At 40.4% G+C, this 22,837-nt stretch overlaps 1 protein-coding gene across 1 annotated transcript in view; it reads left to right on the top strand.

Moving 5' to 3' along the window:
- SYNPO (synaptopodin) overlaps positions 1 to 22,837 on the top strand; it is a 91,759-nt gene that overhangs the window by 18,769 nt on the left and 50,153 nt on the right. The window contains exon 2 of the mRNA XM_075856159.1: positions 20,366 to 21,216. Coding sequence (XP_075712274.1) covers positions 20,814 to 21,216 — 403 coding nt within the window. The 5' untranslated portion in view covers positions 20,366 to 20,813. The remainder of the gene's footprint in view (positions 1 to 20,365; positions 21,217 to 22,837) is intronic.

The raw sequence follows: 22,837 nt of genomic DNA, 5'->3' as shown, positions 1-22,837 counted from the left end.
TACAGCTTAGCTGAGCTCCTATAATGTAGTGTGGTAGGTTTTTTTTCTACATCAGATGATTGTATAGTGCCTGGTGTAAATATGGCACTTCCTAGAATGCAAGCTCAGTACACACATTGAGCAAGCAAGGAATACTTGGAGATTTCAGCTCTGAATTCTGCAGAATTGTAAATGCAGCTCTGAAGTTTACTACAGTCTGTAACTCATCACTACAAAATACGTAATGCAATGTATTTATGTAGATTCACTCTAACTATAAACATTAACTCTTAATATAAAAGTCATGTTGGTGGTGGTCCTGCAGCTTGGATCACCACCAAAGTTAAGAACGAAGAGGTCTCAGTCCTAGTTTTCAGAGGATATGTTGCCTTGTGTTTGTGTTTATTTCACCACAGTGCTCTTCATCAGTAGGATCCTTGATTTCAATGTGACATTTGTTACATGTCCCATTGAAGAAAATAAAGTCCTTAATATCCACACACAGACCCAGAATCTTAAATACTCATTATTGGAAATGTCTATATTTTCTTATCATTGACCACTGCCCACACAATAAGCTGGGATATACCAGATCATCAGTAAAATGACCCATAATAGTAACTGGTTTAGAGCCATCAGCAGTTTAATAAAGCTGCAGGGAATTAAAATCATCCTGTTTCTCACCACTGCCCCCTAGGGACCATCAGCAGAATATAGGTGCCATTTATGCTGGCCTTTATTTAGCCAATGTGCTGCTGACAGAGGCGGTCATGATGCCCATCAAAAACAGAGCCACAATATACTATCAGTGGTGTATGCGCGGCAGTAACAGGCAACTTTAATTCCATTCAGCTCCTGCAGGCGAAGGGAGCATTTCCATTAATAATATTAAATTAGGGAATTGCTATATAGGCAGCTCCCTAGTATAATCTTCAAAGTGTCTCCAAACTGGAGCTTTCATATACACTACCTTTCAAAAGTTTAGGATCACTTAGAAACTTCCTTATTTTTGCAAGAAAAGCACAGTTTTTTTCAATGAAGATAACATTAAATTAATCAGAAATACACTCTATACATTGTTAATGTGCTAAATGACTATTCTAGCAGCAAACGTCTGGTTTTTAATGCAATATCTACATAGGTGTATAGAGGCCCATTTCCAGCAACCATCACTCCAGTGTTCTAATGGTACATTGTGTTTGCTAACTGTGTTAGAAGGCTAATGGATGATTAGAAAACACTTGAAAACCCTTGTGCAATTATGTTAGCACCGCTGTAAACAGTTTTGCTGTTTAGAGGAGCTATAAAACTGACCTTCCTTTGAGCTAGTTGAGAATCTGGAGCATTACATTTGTGGGTTCGATTAAACTCTCAAAATGGCTAGAAAAAGAAAAAGAGAGCTTTCATGTGAAACTCGACAGTCTATTCTTGTTCTTAGAAATGAAGGCTATTCCATGCGAGAAAGTGCCAAGAAACTGAAGATTTCCTACAACGGTGTGTACTACTCCCTTCAGAGGACAGCACAAACAGGCTCTAACCAGAGTAGAAAGAGAAGTGAGAGGCCCCGCTGCACAACTGAGCAACAAGACAAGTACATTAGAGTCTCTAGTTTGAGAAATAGACGCCTCACAGGTCCTCAACTGGCAGCTTCATTAAATAGTACCCGCAAAACGCCAGTGTCAACGTCTACAGTGAAGAGGCGACTCCGGGATGCTGGCCTTCAGGGCAGAGTGGCAAAAAAAAAGCCATATCTGAGACTGGCTAATAAAAGGAAAAGATTAATATGGGCAAAAGCACACAGACATTGGACAGAGGAAGATTGGAAAAAAGAGATATGGACAGACAAATCGAAGTTTGAGGTGTTTGGATCACACAGAAGAACATTTGTGAGACGCAGAACAACTGAAAAGATGCTGGAAGAGCGCTTGACCGTATGGTACGCAAGAAGTGCCCATCAAGCCAATCCAACTTGTGGGAGGGGCTTCTGGAAGCATGGGGTGAAATTTCTCCCGATTACCTCAGCAAATTAACAGCTAGAATGCCAAAGGTCTGCAATGCTGTAATTGCTGCAAATGGAGCATTCCAAGACCAAAGCAAAGTTTGAAGGAGAAAATTATTATTTGAAATAAAAATCATTATTTCTAACCTTGTCAATGTCTTGACTATATTTTCTAGTCATTTTGCAACTCATTTGATAAATATAAGTGTGGGTTTTCATGGAAAACATAAAATTGTCTGGGTGACCCCAAACTTTTGAACGGTAGTGTATATATAATATACGCGGTTCTATTTCATCTCTTCGATATGTAGAAAATCAGGCCTACTTTCTGTTGTTGCCTTCTGTCTATTGATATTTTCAGACTTTTGTGGTCCATACCCTGATTATATCACGCATATCCTTTGCCATCGGGCCAGCTGCTGGGCTATCATATTGTTAGAGGATTATCACATATTACACACAATTTAGAGGCATGAAATTTGGACAAAGCTAAACTCTTCCCCTATTCTATCCAAATCCATGCTTAACTCTTGTGTGAAGTCTTTTAACATTCAGCCATTAAGAAGTTAAGTTGGACTCCTACACCGATGACAACAATGTCACCCAGCTTTCCACAGACCCTGAATGAAATATGCGTTACTATGTAGTTACATTCTCCCCTGTATCCCTCTTTCCTACAACTACTTGTGTTTATTGTAGTTTTGGCATTATAAACATGAATCAGGAAGATCAGGATGAACAGTGTTATACGTCTTACTCCCATGGTATAGTGTTTAAAAAGGTACAGCAGTGCATGGAATTGTTTGAGATTTTTCTAACATTATTATAATCCTAAGCGGTGCTGCAAAATGTATATCCAAACATACAAGGTCCCATCACCACTGCAGCCCCAGTCCCAAACATTCGCACTTAGGGACTAAACACTATAATTTGAGCATGACTAGTATTTTTTTGTTTTTGTTTAACCCAATTTGCATATATTGGAACAACCTATTAAGTTTTTTCACTTGTGTCGCAAGACAGTCCATTTTGTTAAATATCCAATAGATATGGGCAGGAAGAAATTTTTCACAATTTTTTTTTATTGTTCCAATGCATTAAAAACTGTAAAAAATCTTAATTCTTACGTTTTAAATCTCCTATTGTTTTGTGTCTACAGTTCCTATGGAGATCAAAGTGTTTCTATGGTAAGAAACTACAAACTCTGTGTAGTCTGATCCTGCAGTCATAGTCCATTCCATCTGTTCCCTACTTCTTAATAGTGCATTTACTAGTACAAGAATTAGGGGACAGATGGATGGCCATATGACAGCAAGATCATACTACACATACAGTAGGTCTTAATAGGAGCTGTAGACACAAAACGTTGAAATATATTTAATCAAGGCTATTTGCAAGGTTTCCTCATTTTTATTTTGGATTCATTGGTATAACCCGTGCCCTTTGATTGATCCTATGCCATTGTTGTAAATTGGAGATTTCGATTATAGACTCGGAGATCCGAAAGACTCCAAAACGTAGTGTCAGAGCAGCTTTATTCATCCTGTATTCATGTTACAGTATAGTCTCTACGCCAGGGATTCTGAACAGATGGACCTTGGTCCGAACCCGGACTGCGGACGCCAGTTGGCAAATTCTTGGCCCGGTACTGCAGATCCCTGGGCAACTACCACATTCACTTGTATCGATATCCTCAGAATGCTGATGCAATTGAACACTATAGCGGAACTATCAGCTTCCTTATCTGCCATTCATTAGGCTACAGGCCACAATAGACCTGCAGTCTATAAGAAGCTGAGACAGGATCCCTGCGCAGGCCGATGTGAGGACACCAGTGAATTGCGCCGGCCTACGCAAGGGTTCTGTCTCTGCATCTCATAGGCTACAGGCCTAACGTGGCTGAGGAGGCCTGCAGAGCAGCTCAGTTCGTCGCGGGAATGGGGCTAAGTGAGTTACAGGTTTTTTTATTTGTTTGGTCGGGACCATCTACAGGGGGTGTGTTGTACTATCTACATGGGGCACAATCTACAGGGGGTCTGTGTGGCACTATCTACAAGGAGGGCGCTATGTCGCACCATCTACAGTGGGCTGCGTAGCACTATTTACGTGGGGCAGTATCTACAGGGGGGCTGTGTGGCAGTATCTACAGGGGAGAACTGTATGGCACTATCTACAGGGGGGCTGTGTGGGACTACCTACAGGGGGTGCTGTGTGTGGTATTATCTACATGGGCCTGTGTGGCACTATCTACAGGGGGGCTGTGTGTGGCACTATCTACAGAGGAGGTATATGGCATTATCTAAAGGGGCAGTGTGTGGCACTATTTACAAGTACAGTGTGTGTGACACTATCTACAGGGAGTGGCACTATCTTCAGGTGGGTGTGGCACTAGCTACAGGGATCACTGTGTGTGGCACTATCTACAGGGAGCACCGTGTGTGGCACTATCTACAAATCTTTATTACTGGTGTTCAGCTCGGACCTTTACCTGACGACAGACCCCGGGAAGTGGACCTTTGCTAAAAGTAGATAAGTTCCCCTGCTCTGCACTATAACAGACCAATGCTGTTATCTCCATGACACATTTTTCCCCACAACAGAACATGTCAGCCGCATGCCGCGCATGTGTACACAGTCATGTGACAGCTAAGCTCTGCCCACACTAGGAAAGATTTGAAAGTTAGCATTTGGAAATGATCCAGATTGTGACGTAACTAAAATAAAGGATATATACATTTACATTGTACAATTTATAAGCCATATGATCTCTGGTATACTGTAGGGGCTCAGCAGTGTATGATTATGTAATGACTGGATTTTTTTTTATACCACTCTCAATGACAAGCCCAGAGTCCATAGAGTCTGTAAGATTTACCACCAAACTTTGTAGGATAATTGAAGAAATAACATTTCTGGAACGGATTACTAATAATAATCTACAGGTAGTTCTTCATCCATCCAAAAATGTATATTCTAAGTATCGGGTTCACGTTGCGTTGTTAGCACTTGTTTTTATGGTACTCGGTGGATATAAAATATAACGTCAAGATATACAGGATTTATTTATTCGGGAGAAAGTTAGATACATGTAATCCCCAGGCATAACAGGGGTTAAGAGAAGACTGGACTACTTTAAGTGTCCCATTTCCAACTTGGCAGAGAAGTGCTGGAAATATTTGTGGAGGTGGAAACCTTTGCAGAGTCTTTCTATTCTTCTAGAAATAGCCCGGCCTGTGAAGTTTACTATACTGTAAATGAATTGCATCTGTTGTCTGTATAGAACGGAGAGAGTAAGGCTGGATTCACACGAGCACATTACGTCCGTAATGGACGGACGTATTTCGGCCGCAAGTCCCGGACCGAGCACACTGTAGGGAGCCGGGCTCCTAGCATCATAGTTATGTACGACGCTAGGAGTCCCTGCCTCTCCGTGGAACTACTGTCCCGTACTGAAAACATGATTACAGTACGGGACAGTTGTCCGGCAGCGAGGCAGGGACTCCTAGCATCGTACATAACTATGATGCTAGGAGCCCGGCTCCCTACAGTGTGCTCGGTCCGGGACTTGCGGCCGAAATACGTCCGTCCATTACGGACGTAATGTGCTTGTGTGAATCCAACCTAACAGGTCAAACATGAGCTATAAAATGAACTTTAAAGCACACATATGGGTATAGTAAATGCCGCCTACTTTACCAACTGCCCAACCGCCAAACACCTCTCCATCCGCCTCCACCCCTTTTGCACATCTTGCAACATACCCAAATCGCTAGACATTTTATGACTGCCCAGAAAGGGCTGCAGACCTGCCGCAAAACGCTCAAGTCGGCATAAGCCCTGCCTCTTTATGGTCCCATTCATGGAAAAAGTCCTGAGAAAAACAGCGATCAGTTAAGGTATGTTCACACGCAGTGGTTTCAGACGTAATTCGGGCGTTTTACGCCTCGAATTCCGCCTGAAAAAACGCCCCTAATTCCCCTACAAACATCTGCCCATTGCTTTCAATAGGGATTACGATGTTCTGTTCCCACGAGCCTTTATTTTACGCGTCGCTGTCAAAATACGGTGCGTAAAATGACGGCTCGTCAAAAGAAGTGCAGGACACTAATTGGGACATTTTTGGAGGCGTTTTTCATTGACTCCATTGAAAAACAGCTACAAAAACGGCCGTAAAAAATTCCGCCAAAAACGCGAGTTGTTACAAAAACGTCTGAAAATCAGGAGCTGTTTTCGCTGAAGACCGCTCCGTATTTTCAGACGTTTTTGGTCACTACGTGTGAACATACCCTTAGAATCTATTAGAAAACCCAGCAGCAAACAATTAGGGCACGGCCAGACGTGGCGGAGTTTTTCCGCTGCAAATGTTGGTGCAAATTTGGGGCAATTACGCAACAAATGTGCACCAACATTTGCATATTTGACAGGTAATTCAGACGTTGCAGAAAAGACAGCGGACGTGCCACAGATTTCAGTTTTTGCATTGCAAAGGCTGAAATCCACAGTGAAATTCCGCTTCTTCTCCGCAACAGACAGTGCATGCTGCGGAGGGAAAATTCCGCACCGCAGCCTATAGTCCGCAGCGGAGTTTTCCGCAATGTCTGAACTAACTTGCCTCAAAATGTATTGAAACGAATGTAAAAAACGGCCGCTGGAGAATTACACTGCGGACTGTCCACAGCGGAATTCCACAGCAATTCCGCCACGTCTGGCCGTGCCCTTAGGCTGGGTTCACACTGAGTTTTTTGCAGGCGGAAAATCTGCCTCAAAATTACATTTGGGAGTTTGAGGCAGATTTCCCTCTGCCTGCACGCCTATTTTCACAGCGTTTTTTCGCCCGCGGCCTTTGAGTGTTGCGGGCATAAAACGGCACAAAAATACGCTTTCTCTTGTCTCCCATCGATGTCAATGTGAGGTCAGAGGCGTAATCGCGTGAAGATAGGGCTCGCGGGAGAAAACCGCCTCCACCTCCCATTGAAATCAATGGGAGGCATTTTCAGCCGGTTTTTGTCGAGTTTTGCGGTGCGGTTTCCGCGTCAAAAAACTCAGTGTGAACCCAGCCTTAGGGTATGTTCACACGGCCAATTTTCGACTGTTTATCGAGACGTAAACGCCCCAAAAAACGGCTGAAAAATCGGAAGCAGAACGCCTCCAAACATCTGGAAAAACTGCGTTCTGCTCCAACGGGCCGTTGTTCTTTTACGCAGCCGTTTTGAAAAGTGCAGATCACTTCTTGGGACGTTTTTGGAGCCATTTTTTATTGACTCTATAGAAAACAGCTCCAAAAACGGGTGTAAAAAAAAAAAGCGAAAAACGTAGCGAAAATCACGAGTGGCTTAAAAAACGTCTGAAATTCAGGAGCTGTTTTCCCTTAGGGTATTTCACACGTAGTGAGCAAAAACTTCTGAAAATACGGAGCTGTTTTCAAGGGAAAACAGCTCTTGAATTTCAGACGTTTTTTTTAACAACTCACGTTTTTCGCTGCGTTTTTTAAGTTTTTTTATTCTGCTCCTCCGCCACGGAGGAAATTAAGCATGAGCCATTGAACACCTTTAGCATGAATTACCTTTTAGTAGTTACAAACATAGGAAAATATTGCTCAAAAGTCCAGATCCTATCATGTTTATTTCCCTCAAAAATCCAAACCCGGAGCAGAAAATCTGTGAATCCAAAGTTCCGTGCAAGATTTGACAGATTCATGGTGATCCAGCAATAAAGTTTATCTTATGTTACCTGCTGACCTTCACTCCTGCATAGATCTAGACAAATGTACTGTCTTATAGTGGAAAACATAATAATAAAAGTATCACGTTCAAAATCATGTACAAAATGTTATCTTCTGAATCGATTAAAGTCTCTTCCAAATCCTTATTATTAATATCATATGATTATCAGCCCATCTCTTCCATTTTACATACATTTACATGAATGGGTCCAGGAACTATCAGTTTTACGTATTCTATTTCTGCCATATTAATAGAGCAGATATAGTTTTACATTATAAGTCGCTTTATCATATCTATGGTTTTTTTTTCTGATCTGAATATGTTACCAGGTACATCATACTGCTCCCTGGCAATATGTCATGTCACTTGCCCCAAGAACATACCCTCAGATATTTAATTACGAGCGGATTAGCACACTCTCTAGAAATTGACGTCGAATTTAAAAGGGCAGAGAAGTCAAAGAATCTCAACTTTAGGTCTCATCCACATGACTGTACTAGGCTTTTATACAAGCTCTGAGTAGTATGGAGCTGTAATGTGGCACCCATATGATTCTCTACTATACCCCTGTACACCTCCGATTTCATACAGGGGGATATGGAGTCTTTTTCTGTTAGATTGATATTGAATCTGGAATGCTTCATTGGATGCCATATTACGGAGGTACTCTCCATCAGAAGATACAGTATATTGATGATATCCAAGATCATTGGGGAGTGCATTACTTTTTTAATATTTTTGTGTAGATTTCCATACAATTAGTGATGTCCTGGAAATAAAAATCAAAAAATTGGCCCCCTAATAAATCTGCACTACCATGCCACTGATCTCCCCAAGTATCAGATTGACTCATTGGTGCTGTTTATTGCACTATAATAATAAATGAGTTCATAGTGCAGAGCTGGTGGAGCAGTCCTGCTTGTTTCTTCCGGTTGACTGGGCTACAGTATCACATCATACAGCTCATTGAACGTAGAGGCCAAGCCATAAGGGGAATTTTTGCTACATGGTCTTACTAACCACCTTACTGCAACCTTAATAATAATTGAGGAGGTAAAACCAGTTACCAGTATGGCTTTGTGCGCATTAAGAGATACTGCAAAACAGATCTCAAGGTGCCGGGATTTGGTGGATCTTGCTGATATGGGACAATCTAATCTTTGAAACATCAGAGACCCTTACCCAAAGTAAAAAGATGGGACTTTACTGGTCTGATCCTACCGTATTCTCGGAAAGCTGGTGTCTGACCTCCACCGCTCTATCGTAAAAACATGCACATTTGGCTAAAATAGTCAGACCAAATACCCTGCTGTCATCAATGCATGCAATTTCTTTATTTCACAATCAAGCATAAAAATAAAAAAAAGATATTCCCTTATAACCAAAGACGGTTAACAAAGCCTACGGAGCTCTAAGAATCCAAAGCATATGTGATCACTCAGCAATTCCTAATCCAACTTGATCCACTCCGCACATTTTACATTGGTTCTTCATTGGGTTGCGTGTCCAGCATTGTCATCCAACAAATCGGGTAGAAGTGCTAGTGGACACAGCGATGACATGTCACCTCAACTTCCACACCTTTGAAGGTCAAATACAAAAAAGGTGGTGTCTGGTCATAGACAACTTCTTACTACAACCAAGGTCTTTATTTATTGGCTTTTATTGCATTTATTGATTTATAAATAACCAGCGATGATCCTCCCCTCAATGGGGCCCAGTCACAACAAGCTCCTCAGCAGAACACCCCATCTGAAGCTGAAGGTCTAGCACTGTGGTGGCCATCCTACCCTTCATCCTACGCTTGACTCCATCTGGGGACTGCACATTACATTCAATGGTCCACATCCCCAGTTTGAAGTGGAGAGGTGGGTGCACATATGCAGTCACTCACTATTACTCAGTCTATGAGAAATACAGAAAAAGTCAAGTGGACATTCTCATTTGCGTCCTTATCTCCAGTTCATTATAATGGAGGGTGACTGGGCAAGCATGGCCACCTGCAAACGCAGTAGATGGGATGTCTGTTCTTGGTATCTATATCTCCTAGTAGTTGTCCCACTGATCAAACTTATCTGTCTGATCCTAGAGATACGCCTTGAATGTGTATAGTGGGAAAAACGAATTTTGCCAGCATCAAAAAAACAGGCCATCTGGGCCACCAATTGTCCACAGTTGGTCTAACAGATCACTTTTTTGGATTATTTTACAAGAAACCTATTGGTCCTTACTGATGATTTTAGCCGGGGTTATTACACAGTTAAAAGTGGACATGTTCAGTATAGCTGGAAGGTAAACCCTTAGAATAATTTCTGCTGCTGGTGGTAAGGTTCCTCAGTCCGACATTGCAAATAACACATATACACACAGTATATACACATATAAACACAATATATATATATATGTATACAGATTACATGTTATAAAGTGAAGTATTTGAGAAGCTGGGATATAAATCTGAATGCGGATCTGTACATTGTATATGATCTGAATTAATCTTTCCAATCTTAGGGTTAAAAATAAGAAACACAAATTTAAATCTTCTGTTCTATAGATTCCCAAATCCAAACAACAAGTGTGATGACATTGCACATCTCCTGTTTGACTCCTTTCCATGAGCATCCGCCAAATCCAGCAGTCCAAAGCAAGTTGACGCATGCCTTGAATTGGTGAACTCTGACTCAGCCATTTTATTCATGCCTGAGGCCACGACTCTGGTGTTAGAAAACAGGAATAGGATCAGAAGACACAGGGAGACTTGTTTAAAACAGCACTACTAGGTGGCCGCCATGTTTAACCCTTATGCAACTACAATAGATACATAGGATGCATTATTGAACAGAGTGGGCAAATAGCACGCATCATTATTGATCTGCAGTAGACAAATATCACATACGTATTTGCTTATTTATACATATCGCTACCAATTTTAAAGTCAAGCCATAAATAGAAGGATAGATTTGAGATCAATTGATCGATAGATAGATAGATAGATAGATAGATAGATAGATAGATAGATAGATAGATAGATAGATAGATAGATAGATAGATAGATAGATAGATAGATAGATAGATAGATAGAGATATTAGATAGATGATAGATAGATAGATAGATAGATAGATAGATAGATAGATAGATAGATAGATAGATAGATAGATAGATAGATAGATAGATAGATAGATAGATATAGATATAGATATGAGATAGATAGATAGATAGATAGATAGATAGATAGATAGATAGATAGATAGATATGAGATGATAGATTAGATAGATAGATAGATAGATAGATAGATAGATCTATCGATCGATCGATCGATCAATCGATCGATCGATGGATAGATAGATATGGGTAAATACCTATGAAGGAATAATCAATCATTTTGTTCTGTGACGACAATAAAAAGGGTTTCACAAACCAATGAATTGCATATCCATAATTAGATTTCCAAGGATTGATTATGAGATCATCTGCGGTTTAGGTCCACACGTTGTATACAACTCCCACTGGGCATAATGTGTCCTCTCTGGTGACCAAGGGGTTACAGCCAGAATAAAAGTGAACAAAAAAACGGGAAAACAGACCTGACATATTTTACATTCCTGGAAAAAAAGGAAACTGTAACCCGACCAGGCGTCCCATGTGTCTAATCAGTGCAATTTACCATCTGTTGAAATATCCACATTCAATAATAATTTCTTTCAAGTCAGGCAAATAAAATAAATGAGGCCCGATCCAATGCAAGTATCTTGACCTGCACCTATTATCATTTCCCGGGGCCAAGACCAGCACATGTTGGGCCAAGTTTGCACGCAAATTAAGTGATTGACTACATTGGTGGGATCACATCATACGTCTGTAGATGGCCAAATGTGCATGACGTGATATTGGAAGGGCTCAGAACATTTATATCAATATATTTAAAGAGCATCTAGAACTTTCTACTGTGTTGTATTCTATAATATCATAGTAAGAATTAAACACAAAACATGGAATATCTTATTTTTTTTACTTTTTACTCTTTTTTTGCTATCCATTATTAGTAATGTGTTTATATTCTTTGGATCACCCCTCTCCACATGAACAAATATGAGTTTATGCAAGGACTTTTCCAATTCGGATCCCCTCCATTAGCCATATCAGAGAACCACTGCAAAAATCAGCTCTTAGGCCCTGTTCACACACAGTCCTTCAGGAAATTTGAGGCAGATTTTGAACTGCCTGTAGGTATTTTTCTGCATATTTTCATGGCATTTTTCACCTGCAGCCATTCAAGCTAATTTGGTGTCTGTGTAATGCATGGATACCAGGGGTCCTCCAGAGTTGGGGGTCAGTTCACACTGAGTATTTTTGCCTCTGATTTTGGCGCGGAGTCAGCACCAAAAACCGCCTCCCATTGATTTCAATGAGTGGCGGAGGTGGTTTCTTTCTTGGTGCGGTTCTGCCTCTGACCTCCCATTGAAATCGTTTTTTGCCCGCGGTCCTAAATGGCCATGAGCGAAAACCGCTGCAAAATCCGCGCCAAGAAAGTGCAGGCAGGTCCAAATCTACCTCAAAATTCCTTAAGGAACTTTGAGACAGATTTTTTCTGCCTGCAAATTCCTCTGTGTGGACTAAGCTTTGGAGAGGGCATGCCACTTTTTTTCTCCTTCAAACAGCCTAAAGCCACCCGGGGGGAAAAAACGCCTCTGCCTACCATTAAAAACAATGGGAGGCGATTTTGGCAATTTTTTGGTGCTAATTGCGATGCAGAATCTGAGTCAAAATCAGTGTAAAAAAACTCAGTGTGAACTGACCCCAACTCTGGAGGACCCCTGGTATCCGTGCATTACACAGACACCCAATTAATTCAGAGAGTGCCAAATAATATTTATTTTCCCCTGTAGGCAATGATAAAATGCCATTGCCTCATCCTTGCAGACTGCGGATGGTTCCCATCAGTGGGGCCCCCTGTGATCAACCAAGTAAAAGGGGAGCTGTTAAAAAGGGTTGTCTAGTTTAGAAAGTTCTGAGGCAATAGAAGGGATCCATCGTTCAAGACTTCCATCAATTAGTTGGTGCATAGAGTGGCTACAATATGCGCATCTCTAAGAGGATCCATTTTATCTGTGTTTAGATCATTGACGGCAATATGTAATACTACATTTCCCCTGTGGTGGTGCTGCAAGGGAATTTTACACCTTGTGATCAGCTTATTTTTTGGCCCACCTTTCTAACAATAGAGGTTTGTCAAAAGGAAGCAACCCCTTTAATTAAAAGGAGTTGTCCATAGTGGACAACCAGTTTAATAATGTCATGTACAAACGCATAATTGCCAAAAGTGGGAGGCAGCAAAGATACCATCAAAATGTAACCGGTTGTGTCAGATATACATTTTTTATCCCCCCTATTGCCGTCTCTTAAAACAAGGCACATATGATGAGGGAAGAATGAGCAGTGGAGAAAATGTGCAGCACTCCCAATCCCAACTTTAGCCTTAAGCAGCTACTGTAAAAGGTAATTTCACTTAAGACCGTCTTATCACAATGACCTGGGACCCTTATTAATGCCAAAAATGGGCACTAGCACTTGGTGAATGGCCAGGTCCGTTCCATTCTCATTGGAGATCTCCATAAATTGAGCACCAAGGACCCTAAGGAATCTCTACCACTGCGGGCTTGTCCGCCTAAAAAGTCATGGGTATTCAAGGTTTAGCGGAATCCCCTAGTGTTGCATATTTCCATATAAATAAGTAGCTTTTTATTAACAAACTATCAGATCCTCTCCAAATTAGGACCTGCCGGCAATCAGGTGATCGAGACCAATCCAGCAGATGAAACCCCCAGCTGTTATTCTTATTTCTTGGCACCAGGAGTATAGCTATAGGGGATGTACAGGTACCAAAATTCACCTCTGCCCCATAAGTAGATGGTCCAAATTCTCCTCTGCCACATAAAAAAAACTTCAATATTATAAATGGCATGAGAAAGGTAGCGGGCCCTGACACAGATTTTGCTTTACGGCCCAGAAGCTTTATGATGCACCTCTGTTTAGCACCCATTTAAATGGCTCTCCTCGCTGAAAGATGGGAATCAAGACCAGAACACCCCGCTCATGATGTCATTATGTCATTATAGAGCATATGGACAAGTGTTATCCTACGAAGACAACCCCTTTATGGGTATTTATTAAAACATTTCCTGTCCCTATCACTCATAAATACTTTATCTCTTCAAATAATTCATGGAGAACAACTTATGGCTGATATTTCTTAGTATAAAATAGTAGTGTTCAAAAACACTGGTCCGACTTAGGGTTGTCACCAGTTTACACTTGGAAGCTGGTAAAAGTTTAAAAAAAAATAGCAATAGTATTTTTGTATAATAAGATACTGTGTGTGAAGTTGGATTACGTCCTATGAGGATTAAATCCCCTTCCTTTTCCAGCACCCCAGCCCTAAAATGTCAGGACTAGGCCAAGTGTGAGATTGGCCCTGGCAGCAGATTGCAGCGGGCAAGGACGCAGAGAGCCAGTGACAATTATGCAGCAGGAGACAAGAACACCACCTGCTGGCGCAGCCCCGAGAGTGGGGGTCGGAGGCGGAGGAAGATACTGTCTGAGTTACAACTCGTGGTCTGTCTGAGGCTCACGGACCTTAGGGTATGTTCACACCCTGAGTCAAAAACGCCTCTGATTTTCAGCTGTTTTTGAAGCTGAAAACATATTTTTTTCAGGCGTTTTTTGGAGCAGTTTTTGGAGCTGTTTTTCTATTGACACAATGAAAAACAGCTCAAAAATGGCTCAAGAAGTGACATGCTCCTTCTTTTTACAGGGCGTTTTTTTTAAGCACCGTTTTTTAAACCAGCGGCATAAAATAAAGCACTCCGTCTGAACGAAACGCAGTTTTTCCCATTGAATTCAATGGGAAGATATTTGCAGGCGTTCAGCTACCGTTTCTTCCCCGAAATACGCATGAAAACACAGCGTTTGAACATACCCTTAGGGCATGGTCAGACGTGGCAGAATTGCTCTGGAATTCCGCTGCGGCCAGTCCGCTTCGGAAATCCGCAGCGGACATTTTCTCCATTGGTTTCCACACCTTTTTAGTGAGGTTCATGTACACGTGGCAGAAAACTCCGCTGCAAACCATAGTGCGGAATTTGGTGTCCGCAGCATGCACTGGCTGTTGCGGACGTGTAGTGGACTTGTTGCGGACTTATTGCGGAATTTCTCCATTGACTTCAATGGAGTTTCAAAATTCCGCAATGAAATCCGCAGATGTTATGTGTGTTGCGTTGCGTATTGGTTTTACAAACAGGATATTTCTTCATTCTGGCTGGACCTATGTGTTTCGAGGTCTAGAGCCAGACTGAGATGAAATGTTTTAAGAGACAGCAGGAAGTACTCTTCACCTGAATACGCAACGGCTAATCCGCATGAATTTACTGCACATTTTAGGCAAAGCCGCAACAGAATCTGCAACGCAGATTATGGGCGGCATTGATGTGGACAGTGTCGGCAGAAATACGCCACGTCTGGCCATGCCCTTATTGTTAATTTACACTCAGTGTAAAGTCATGTTCCAAAAACCAAACCCACTTTTATAGGCATGTTGGAGTGTATTTACACATACCAATTTAGTGACGTTCTATGTCGCAAGTTGTGCAAAATCTCGGCAAAAAGTACCTCACAATACATACATATATAAAAATAAAACTGAACCTGGTCGGTACTTTTGGGCGGAAAAGGTGGCAAATTTAGGCTCTGTTCACATCTGCGTTGGGGTCCCATTCTGAAGTTCCTTCGGAGCTTTCCGTCAGAACGGGACCCTGAGCAGACACAAACTAACACCGTTTTGCCGGAAGCAATAGCATAGTCGACTACGCAATTGCTTCCGGCAAAACGACGGATCCGGTGCACAAAAGAGACAAACTGAAACCACGGGCATCGGATCCGTCACCATTGAAATCAATGGTGATGGAAACGGAAACCTCTGGTTTCCGTCAGTGTTAGTTTGTGTCTGCTCAGGGTCCCGTTCTGACGGAAAGCTCCGACGGAACGTCAGAATGGGACCCCAACGCAGATGTGAACAAAGCCTTAGTCTGACATCACCCATATGCATCATCCCATAGTCTATATACTGCCCGCTTGAAGAAAATAATGGCTGTTTATAAATATTACTTTTCTCTATGTAAACTAACAGAATTTCATAGAAAATCAAGGTCATGTTCGCTATTTATGTAAAGTCTAAAAAAAGTGAAAAACCATCAGAGTTTATTGAACAGAAGTCACATTTTTCCAATTGATAGAACCGTTCTCGTCCCGAGCTTTCCCCTCCGCCAGCCTCATCTGGCCACATGTGTTATTGTAAACTGAAGCCAGATGGCTAACTTTTTGTATGTCAATATTGAAGCCCATTGCATGATTGTTTTTGAAATGTTTATTTATTTATTAATTTTTTTTAAACTAAATTTACATTTCTGCTTCTCTTCCAGTGTTGACTAAGTAACACATGGATTGTGTGTAAGGGAGGTTAGTGTTACAGAAAGCAATAAAAGGAGAAAATAACCTTACTGAATAGATTTGGAATTTTTGTATCATACTAATAATGCAAAAAAATTACAAGTCATGAAAAAAAAAATTCTTTGTGTAAAAGTCCAACATAAAGAGAAATTAGGACATATCTGTTCAGCAGTGATGCACCAATAGGGTTTGAAAAACAGGCTGTCATTTGGATTCACAGAGCCCATTGACACATAATAGAACAGCAATGAGCCGCGACATATCATGTACTATAATACTATACCAGTAGTCTCCAAATCGGGGCATTCCAGTAGTAGAACTACCACTCCCAGCATGTTCATGCTGGGTGTTGTAGTTTTGCAACAGCTGGAGAGCCACAAATTGAGGACCAGTGCACTAGAAATTTTAATAGTGTATAAAGATCCTATACCTTATGACATCATCACCCAATACAGCAGATGACACCAGAAGAAGTTAGTGGTGGGCCCAGGTATCATTTGTAAAATTTTGTAAGGATCCTTTTCCCAAAAGGGGTTATCCAGGATTGGAAAAAACAGTCTGCTTTGTTTTTCAGAAACAGCGCCACTCTAGTTCATGGGAAATGTCTGGTACTGCAGCTCAACCCAATTCAAGTGAATGGTGCTGAGCAGCAATATTAGACCCAGATTACGGAAAAGAGTGGGTTGTTTAAATTCAAGACAACCACTAACAGCATAGAATGTTTTTGGAAGTCAGAGATAAAACACATATGTTATTGACAGTAGAGTTCACTCCTATTTTTTGTAAAATTCAGAAAAAAACATGGTAGAAAGGGGTTCAAATTTGACCACTGTCTGAACACGTCCCATCATTGACTTGCATTACTTTTTTTAGCGTAAATAGTAGCGTAAAGGCCTACACTATACCTCATCAAACCCCAAAAGGCACACATCTGGCATATATTTAGCCCATAGACAACTATGGGATACCTCCGAAATATGTTCCATATGTTTCGTAAAGAAAAAAAGTTTTCAAAAAGTGTGCAGAACATTTTTTTATGTAATGAGCCTTATATGTGGAGTCTGTAATGTCTCTATTATTTCATCTCCCCCCAACCATTGAAAATAAGCATTTCAAAAGAATCTGATGTACCTATAGCCAATTTTCCGCTCATCCATCATAGAGAATTTGGAGACTGCTTTGCTTTGAAGGCTCCTTGTTCTAAATTGGATTCTTGTTCATACAAACAGCATAAGGCAATCTGATTTCAAACAACTCTAATCAGTAAATGGTAAATTGAGGAGCATCAAAGCTTTTCCAATTTAATAAGACGCCAGAGAAAAAAAATCTACAGATTGAGGCATGAAAGTGGTCAGAGAGGAATTGTTCTTCAAAATTATTGCATTTTAATCCATATCAAACATTTTCCATTCTTCGTGCTAATATTTCCATGATTTTGCTGTTGCGAACGTGCAGTCTGCAGAAAAAAATTGGGCTTCAAAGCCTCCATGTCTGAAGGCATCAATTCTTTCTAGTTTGCTAGCTTTGTAGCATGGTATGCTGGGTGTTAGTAGAATTTTTATTTTCTCTTTTTGTATAGGGAAAGTAAAAATTTTCTTTAAGGCTATGTTCACACAGGGTGGATACGCTGTGTAAAAGCGTGTGCCGCAGGGAATTCCGTCCAATAAACCTCAGCAAATTGTGGTGCAGTTTTCCGGCCGGAATGTCCGCTGCAGAAAACTGCACATGAAAATAAAATAAAAGTTTGATACTTACGTAGCTATGGCGACACGTCTCTCTGCCGTCCTGCAGCCCGGCCTCCTAGGATAATGTTTTATCCCATGTGACCGCTGCAGCTTGTGATTGGCTGTAGCAGTCACATTGGATATATCGTCAACCCCGGAGGCCAGCGTGGACAAAGAAACACAGACTTCTGGGTAAGTATAAGATTTTTTTTATTTCTATGTTGCGTTTTTTGTGGTGGAATTGCTGCGGTTCCGCCGCAAAAAAGCAACATCTGCTATTTGTAGCGGGATTTACCTCCCATGAATTAAATGGGGAAATCCCGCAACACATGAGCAGCGTTTGCACAAGTACAATTGACAGTCATCTAATGTCCCGTCCTTCAATATTCTCATGCACTGACCGTGGTCAAAATTAGAATTAAAAAATATCTAACTTTAAAGGTGATTTACAAAAGTCAATACAAACCGTATAGTATTTAACATTAGTTGGTGTCCGTGAGCAGAAAACACAATCAATGTTAGGAACAAAGGGTCATTGGTGCTAAGAAGCCCATGGGAGATCTTTGTTATCTCTGACACTGTGGTGGTTTAGCACAGGCATTGATTTCAATAACTCTGTATAGGGCACTATTTATATCAATGGATTTTCTCATCTAGAGCCTTATTTTCGGCCATTTTTTTACGTGGCTATTTTGGAAAACAGCCGCGTAAAAAAAAAAACCCCATGAAAAAAGTGCATGTCACTTCTTCAGTCGTTTTTGGAGCCGTTTTCCATAGACTCTATAGAAAAACAGCTCCAAAAACGGCCGTTAAAAATGCTGCAAAAATCGCGATTTTGATTAAAAAACTTCCGAAAATCAGGAGCTGTTTCCACTTGAAAACAGCTCCGTATTTTCAGACGTTTTTTGATAATCGTGTGAACATACCCTTGAGGTCCTCTTACACGGCCTGACGTGGGCCGTGTAAAGGAGCACCGATCAATGAGACAGGAGCTAGTTACTATGGGGACGAGCGCTCGTTACTACGGTCGCTCGTCCCCATACATTATTATCATGTCGGCAGCGCAACTCCCTGTTTACACAGAGATATTATTTTTAGTATTTAAAACGATCCAATCAGCTGTTGAATGAACGTTTGCTCATTCATCGGCTGATCGCTGCCCTGTTTACACAGGGAAATTATCGTGACCGCTCGTTTGCCTGACAATTGGCCCACACAATGGGTTGGAGTGCATTATGCGACACCATAGTAACTCATTTTTGGTATCAGTGGTGATACCAGCTCACAGACCCCCTACAATGCTATCTCAAAATGTTTTTCCTGATATTTTTTCCAAAAATGTAATCTTGTTATAGAAAAATTCGATTTGAAAAAATGACTCCTCAGCATTTAAATTTGTCATGTCTGTCTCGATCATTTTACTGTACTTTGCGATAAGCACAAAATGCTCTTTTGTCAGCCAGTGAAAATGTGACAAAGAAATGGCCAGTACTCTATGGATACCTAAGATGACCAAGTTCAGTATAACAAGAATGAAATGTTAAATACTTTTGTGTCAAAAAAGACAAAAGTATAATAGGTATGATACCTTTATTGGCTAACCATAAAAGTTCTATATGCTGCCTGAAGAAGGGGCCTCTGTGCTCTGAAAGCCGCATATAGAACTTTTATGGTTAGCCAATAAAGGTATCATACCTATTATACTTTTGTCTTTTTTGACACAAAAGTATTTAACATTTCATATTGTCTCTGGCTAACACGGTACTACACAATTTTTTACTGTACTTCGTGAAAATGGAGGATAGTATAACAAGAAAAAATTATTCTTCTATAATCATCATATGTATATAAGGTTTCATAGGAGACTAATGTTATAACTCAAACTATTAATCAGGCCATGACTTTGAGAACCAGGTACCCTTTCCCACAGGGCTACTCCTATCCACAAGCCTCATATGCCTAATGGAAATCCCATCCATGGTCTACACTCAGTCTAACTACTTAGATGGGATACCATAATTAAAGGGATTGTCTGGACTCAGACAACCCCTTCAAGTTTGGCGCCACCATGGCGATGAGCTAAGGGTCCGTTTCCTGGGACCCCTGGCATACAGCTTACTTTGCCTGGGAAAGCCGTCGTCAGTCAGATGAATGGCTGTCCATTTAATATATTAATGACTTGAGTCCACATGCTCAATGAGACAACCCCTACAATGACATTCTCCATGACATGACCCCTAAGTAGTTTCAAAAGTTTTTATTTTAAGGTAGACTTTAAATTATTTTTTATATATATTACATGTTACTGAAAAGGTATAAAAACACTTTACAGGCTTCCTGGGAAAAAAAACCTCCATTACACTTAAATTTATACAATTGTGCTTCAAATTGTTTCAATTATTATTTTTTTAACAATCTGTTTTTGTTTTATTTTAGGACACAGGAAAGGAAAAACTGTGAAAATCCAAGAGGAAAGAGCAAGCATGCCAAGCAGTACTGGAGCTACAGGAACAACTGTCCATTAGTGGCAAACCTTTTTAGGTTTGTTTTTAAGTCATCGTTTCCTCAGGAGGACTGCCGGTTAGGTTTCACCTTATCCGCCCAACTTTCCAATTAAATTTGGAAACTGCTATATGAAATTTTTTTCAGTATCCTTTTCAGTGGAAAAAATGAAGTAAATCTACAAATATATGGACCAGCTCATCAGTGAGGTGCCTAGTTACTGAAGAAATACTATAATACGCAACTATTTCATTTTATCAAACAGGAAGGTGACCCATTGACCATTTGCAATTAAGCTTTGCAGATCATGTGGAAGGGTCTATTTAGGATCCTACTTTTGTAAATCTACTAAGCACCGAAAGGCATATCGTAGGAAGAAGCCATGATGTTGAAGTCCACTACAGTCTCACAGAGCACATTAGGTGGGTCCATAGTTGCTCATGGACTTCCCTATGGATTTATGGATCAGAATGCAGGTGTTGGGCAGGAATCTTGGAATGCTACCTCAGATGACTTCCCGGAGGTGGAAAATAATAGTGATGTGGAGCCAAAACAAAAAGACCAATTCATAGAGGTTACAACAGCTGTTTGGGCAATAGTTGAAGAAGAACCAAATGAGCCTCCAAATGGTTTTACTAAAGATGGAAATATTGAAGAAACCAAGCCAGTTAAGGCTTCCATGAAATTGGATCCTGTTCCTACCAAGACAGATGAAAACGACCTTCAGTGGAAAATTGTGCCGAACACCAAGGTGGTGTCACCTGTACAACACTCAAGGAGGATCTGTAAGTTTAATCACTAGCCTAACATATGTATTCTCTTGAGCTTCTCCCCAATGCTATATTGTTTTATAAGGATTTAGAATCAATCAGATATTATATGAAATCATTCCGAATAATATATAAACATCCGCCTAAGATCAAGTACTGTATAAGGAACGTTTGAGCCCTGTTTTACTAATTGTCTATGGGGAAAAGGGAGTTTTTTTTAGTATTAACTGCACTTAGGTGACAAAGCGATGCCGGATATTTGTAACAGAAGTCTATTGTTCTTCTTTTAGAGCCTTTCATTTTCTAAGCATGCTAATCTTACATTTTACTAACTAAAATGAAAAACTTGTATATGTACAGTAAAGTTCATAGATACAAACATCCAACTGCTGGAAGATAGGTCACCTCCAAGTCATGACCCTAGAAGTTTTATTTCTCTGTATTTTATTGGAAATTGAAAATGTCCAGTTCTTAGAAAAACACAATTACATTCCACATCCTAGTACACACTTGTGGGGTACTTCTCGGACCTCCGAAATGCAGATATCCTTAATTGTAAATTTAATCTCTAATAAATTATTGGCACACAGTGCGTTTTAGCAAATTGCGTGGGCCAATAATTACTACATTAGATGGTATTCTCCCATAGTAACATACTAGTATAGTAAGGGTAAAAAGAAAAATAAGTCCATCTAATTCAACCTAGAGTACTTTCCTACAATCTTGATTCAGATTAGGGCAAAATAATCTCTATAAGACTGGAGCCAATTTTTCTCAATTTAGGTGAAAAGTTTTTCCCAACTCTAAATATGGCAATCAGAACAAATCCCTTTATCAATAACCCCTCTTCAGTAATGTAGTGCATATAACGTATAATATTTCTACTTTCAAGGGTGGGTTACATGATGATGGTAAAAAATACTCAATTAGTCTCTGTTGCTCTTCCTTCCTTCCCTCTAATTCAGAATGGAGTTGGCAGGGAGATACTGGTAAATTATGTCATCAGCTGTACTCACCTGCTTCATTCTCTTGGACATCTACTTACAAATGTCAACACAGTCTTAGACTACCGCCTTCACCCATATTACCACTGGAGGGAAGTAACAGTCCATCGCTATTACTACCATCAGAATTTTGCTAGTGGTTAAAAGCTCCTAGCCCGGTCCTACAGGACAATTCCTTTAAAGAAATTCTACATCTAAAAATTATTGTTTCAAATCTGAGATGGAGAAATTGAATTGACATCTGCCAGGCAATAGAGACGGATACGTTTGGAATAAGTCCACCTAAAAGTAAAGAGTAAACTATGAAGGACTTGTCATGTCCTAGCCAGAAAATTTGCCAGGTTAGTCACCCCGACCATTTACTATATTTGTAATTAAATGGTTAAACCCAAGCAAAACATATCATGGTGGGACCATTCTATGCTAAGCACGTGTACTGGTTACTAGTTGGTACATCAATACCCAGGTGATGGGTTTGTTTTAATGTAACATGACAAGTTTGTTTGATGTCTTAATTCCAGACAGTATTGTACAGATACACACATGAAGATTGCATTTGTTAGCTTCTTGCTTCAAAATGAGTAAAAGATAATGTAAACTTTTTTTTTTTCACAAAGTTCTCTCCAAGATGT

Source organism: Rhinoderma darwinii, chromosome 3, assembly GCF_050947455.1.
Source record: "Rhinoderma darwinii isolate aRhiDar2 chromosome 3, aRhiDar2.hap1, whole genome shotgun sequence".
Classification (NCBI taxonomy): domain Eukaryota; kingdom Metazoa; phylum Chordata; class Amphibia; order Anura; family Rhinodermatidae; genus Rhinoderma; species Rhinoderma darwinii.
The sequence above is the reverse complement of the archived record's forward strand: the minus strand, read 5'-3'. Positions and strand labels throughout refer to the sequence as shown.